This window comes from Macrosteles quadrilineatus, unplaced genomic scaffold (genome assembly GCF_028750875.1).
Source record: "Macrosteles quadrilineatus isolate MER2022 unplaced genomic scaffold, UCM_ALF_1.0 Scaffold_8__2_contigs__length_117827958, whole genome shotgun sequence".
Lineage (NCBI taxonomy): Eukaryota > Metazoa > Arthropoda > Insecta > Hemiptera > Cicadellidae > Macrosteles > Macrosteles quadrilineatus.
In genome coordinates this window covers 105,176,718-105,180,524 of record NW_026542601.1, presented here as the reverse complement: position 1 = coordinate 105,180,524, position 3,807 = coordinate 105,176,718, and the positions used below count along the sequence as shown (strand labels likewise).

The window sequence follows — 3,807 nt, the reverse complement described above, 5'->3', positions numbered from 1 at the left end:
AATGAAATACCATAAGCAAGTCCACCCCACTTATTTATCCGTAATACACTAACTAAACCATCTTGAAGTTACAAATACTGACATAATTTCGCCGTACATAAACTGAAACATGTAATGTTATTGCATAGTAGGTGTAGACCCTCGCCCATTAGGTGACCTAGGCCCTTGGCAAGTGTTTGAGGCACGTCCAGGCCAATGCCGCACTGTCAGTGTAGGTATATAGTCTGTACACTGGCTAGGGTAGGCACTTCACTCACCACAACCAACAATGAAGGTAAGCGCCTTCTGGGCAATAGGATAAGAAAATATTGTTTAACAATTTAAACTTTTTTCTTTTATTTATTACTAGGACCTGGAAAATTAACTGTTTTCGACACTAGCTAAGCTTTGAGAACTCGAGTTAAATATAAAAAAATATAAAAATTACATAGGTTAAAATTTTTACATTAGAGAGTAAATTTTGTTCTATTATTTGTGTGTTCGCTGAAATCAAAGGACTTCTGTATCGTTTGCATGGAAATTATTCGAATCCTTTTGATATTTTCTAACGCAATATTTTGTTTGATACATTCATGACTTATTATATTACATACAGTATTGCCACTATTACAGAACGCTATTTTTTAATAGTCACAATACTGTTTATTTTGTAGCACAACTTAAGTAATATAGTTTAGGTAATTAAAAAAAAGTTGCTCCTAGTAAACTGCCAATCAAATGACAAACAGTTTGTTAATTGTTTCGGTTTACCTCTTTTATAATGCTCAAATATTTGTAGAGATTCATAAAATACAATTCCTACAAAAGTGAAGTTTTGCTTTGTCTTTCTTTTTAACTCATAGCAAGAATAATTGCATTTACCCTTTAACTTTCCATAGTAAATACGGAAAGGTAGAGGTTCTCGTAAATGTAAACTTTTCCACTTTGCTTCGCGTCTTGACAGTAAATGTGTTTATTGAATTCGCGTCACATCAAGTTTGCCGGTGTTATGAAACTTGAAGTTTAAAAAACAATCACAAAATATCGAGGCCTGGAAACGCTGTGTTTAGTTTAGTTTACTGCTTGCTATTTGGTTGTTTTTAAATCCGTACAGGCAGTTTTCTAAAACATAATATTTATCTGTCTATCAATTCCAGTTACCGAAATAAAATATATAACGAACACTTTAATCCTCTGTGCCAATGTTTAGGCTACCAGCCAATAGAGTTCACAAGTTTTTAGGATATCTCTTATATAGGCTTCAGTGGAATTTCTTTGAGAAACTTCACTAATCAATAATCAATAATCAATAATCAATCATTGAGATGGGGACGCCATATTCACAATTAATAAAAATTAATGCCGTTAATATGGTTAAATTAATAGGCTGCGAATTCATTTGATCAGGAGTAAAATTGTCTTGGGTATTATTATTAATACATTACAATTCAAACAAATATTGTAAATTATGGTTATGGAGAAGAAGCATATCCGTTAAAGGTAACTTTTTAGTAGGGACATTTTTTAATAACTTTTAATACCCCATAAATAATAGCAAACTGACGTAAATAATAGGCCTAACAGCAAAAGTTGACGTTTTGATTTTTGGTATTGTTAGAATACGTATTTGTACATTACACAAATCGAGAAGCATTTTAATAGTAATTTATTTTCTGTTTGGTGTACTTGCATTAGCTGGGTAGCTGAAAGGTTAGAGTTCTGACATACTAATCACAATATTTCGAGTTCGATCCTGAGAAAATGCAAAAAATGTTGATGGTTTGAAAAACTCATTGGGCTTTTCATAATTGGCCTTACATAAATAACTGCCTGATTAGACAGTATCAAAGCTGTCATCTCATCCATTCATCATATTTCAGCCATTTTGCATTACAACTAGCACTCTACAAAAAAAATGTAATGTGAATATAGATACAAGCAAGGGCAGCTCTTCATAAGTGACCTCTACTTTCAGGTCCTCCTGATTTCCGCCGCCCTCGTCGCCGCCGCCCTGTGTGCCGCCCCAGCACCGCCCGCGGGGTGGACGCCATCAGGAAGACTCCTCCTGGTACCCGCCCGCCTGGAGGCTTACCCACCCCCGGCCGAGTACCCCCAGACCACCGTCCAGCCAGAGACCAACCAGACTCACGTTGCTCAGGTAGCTAAAACACGTTTGCAATTTTACAAAAACCCCAAGTCATGTTATGAAGAAAGGAGATTTGCTTTTGCTATGATCTTTGAAGTGTGTTTTAATAAAATCATACTGTACTTCTTCCAGTCAAGATTCAAGTTAACTTTTCAAAAATGGTATCTATCGAAGTATTCATCAATTTATACTTGTTTATCAGAAGGACGTTTTTGTCGTCAACTGTTTCTTAAAACAATGTTTGTGAGGGAATAGTCTACAAGTGTTAAATTGTAGCTTATAGCTATCAGAAATCATTATTACTCAATAACTCAGTTTCTGTTACTATTTTGTAATGATTCCGTGGTTTCCGTTTCAGGAATCTGAGTCAGACGAAAGCCAGTCTGGAAAGTTGCTGGAGAGCGGAGAGTACTACGTGTTGTTGCCCGACGGCCGCCTTCAGATGGTGAAGTACGCTACTGCAGCTCTCAAGTCTGGGGAGACCGACTCCAAGGATGCGAAGAACGAACAAACCCAGAACAACCCAGCGGAACAGTTCCAGAACGCTTACTACATCCAGGCCCAGGAGGAACAAAAGCAGGAACAACCCGCTCAATACAACAACGCTCCTTACAAGTTCCAGCCAGCTGCTTACCCCGTGTTTATCCGACCTCAAGAGAGCGACAGCTCCCGGTACACCGCTGAGAACTCCCAGAACTTCCAGAATTTCCAGAAGTTCCAGAAGCCCGAGGAATCCAAGTTCCAGCAGGTCAAGGAGGAGCCAAACTACCAGATCGACTTTGTCCAGTTCCCTCTGCAAGGCGCTCAGCAGTTCTCTCAGACCAAGTTGCAGCTCAGTGAGGTCAAGTCTGAACAAACCAAGGCCGAGGAGAAGGAAGAAGCCTCTGGGTTCGAGGCTAACCTCCAGTACAGAGAAGTGAAGCCCATCTCCGCTCCCATCTACGCGTACAACCCCACCCCGTTGGTTCGCATACTCAAGAAGTAAAAGAAATATTTGTATTTGTGCAAAAGGTCAACATGTCTTTAATTTATATATTTAAATGTATGGTATTTAATTATTTATTTGAAATCTTGTGAATAATAAAACCAACAATAAATTGTAAATTATCAAACATAGAACATCTTTTATTTTATAATGTACCTAGAGATGTTACGATTGAATCTACTAATGTACATACACTTCATGACAAGCAGTAAACGAATGAGTACAGGTAGTAACTATATCACATTAGGTAAATATTTCCCTCTTTATTAATAACCTTAATAACCGTCATCACCTTGGTAAGTTTAATAACTTGGCTTTTATTTTAACAACATCATTCTAAATTGAGAATAACTAGTGTACATGTTGCTCGAATTCGAGCAATTGCAAATATTACAGAAGATATTTCAAAACGAATAACAGTCATATTTACAACGAATTTAAAAGAGTCAACTCAAAGATTACCGGTGTGTAACTCAGACTATGTTTATCTTCGTTATTGATAAACCTAAAGCATTCGGGCCGGTTTTCTCCTTCTCAAAATGCCTCGCTGTACAGGCAACACAGGTCATTTATAGAGGGCCAATTGAGAACGATAAGTCGTTTTTAGGTAGTGTTAGGGGGCATTTGTAACCTAATAGTTGAGATTGTCCAGGGTCAGGTGCTGACTGTGATGAGTTAAGCCTAATACTCGCCACTG

At 37.5% G+C, this 3,807-nt stretch overlaps 1 protein-coding gene across 1 annotated transcript; it reads left to right on the top strand.

Annotated features, from left to right (window-relative positions):
- The first annotated feature begins 237 nt into the window (after positions 1 to 237).
- On the top strand, positions 238 to 3,214 carry LOC129001517 (uncharacterized). The gene is made up of 3 exons (XM_054428835.1): positions 238 to 274; positions 1,955 to 2,137; positions 2,484 to 3,214. The coding sequence occupies exons 1-3, from the start codon at positions 269 to 271 to the stop codon at positions 3,108 to 3,110; spliced, it is 816 nt and encodes a 271-aa protein (XP_054284810.1). The 5' UTR covers positions 238 to 268; the 3' UTR covers positions 3,111 to 3,214.
- The last annotated feature ends 593 nt before the right edge of the window (positions 3,215 to 3,807 follow it).

Excerpts from the sequence above, each read along its gene's own strand:
- LOC129001517 (XM_054428835.1), top strand. Across the intron at positions 2,138-2,483 it reads ACCAGACTCACGTTGCTCAG|GAATCTGAGTCAGACGAAAG; the intron begins GTAGCTAAAACA and ends TTTCCGTTTCAG.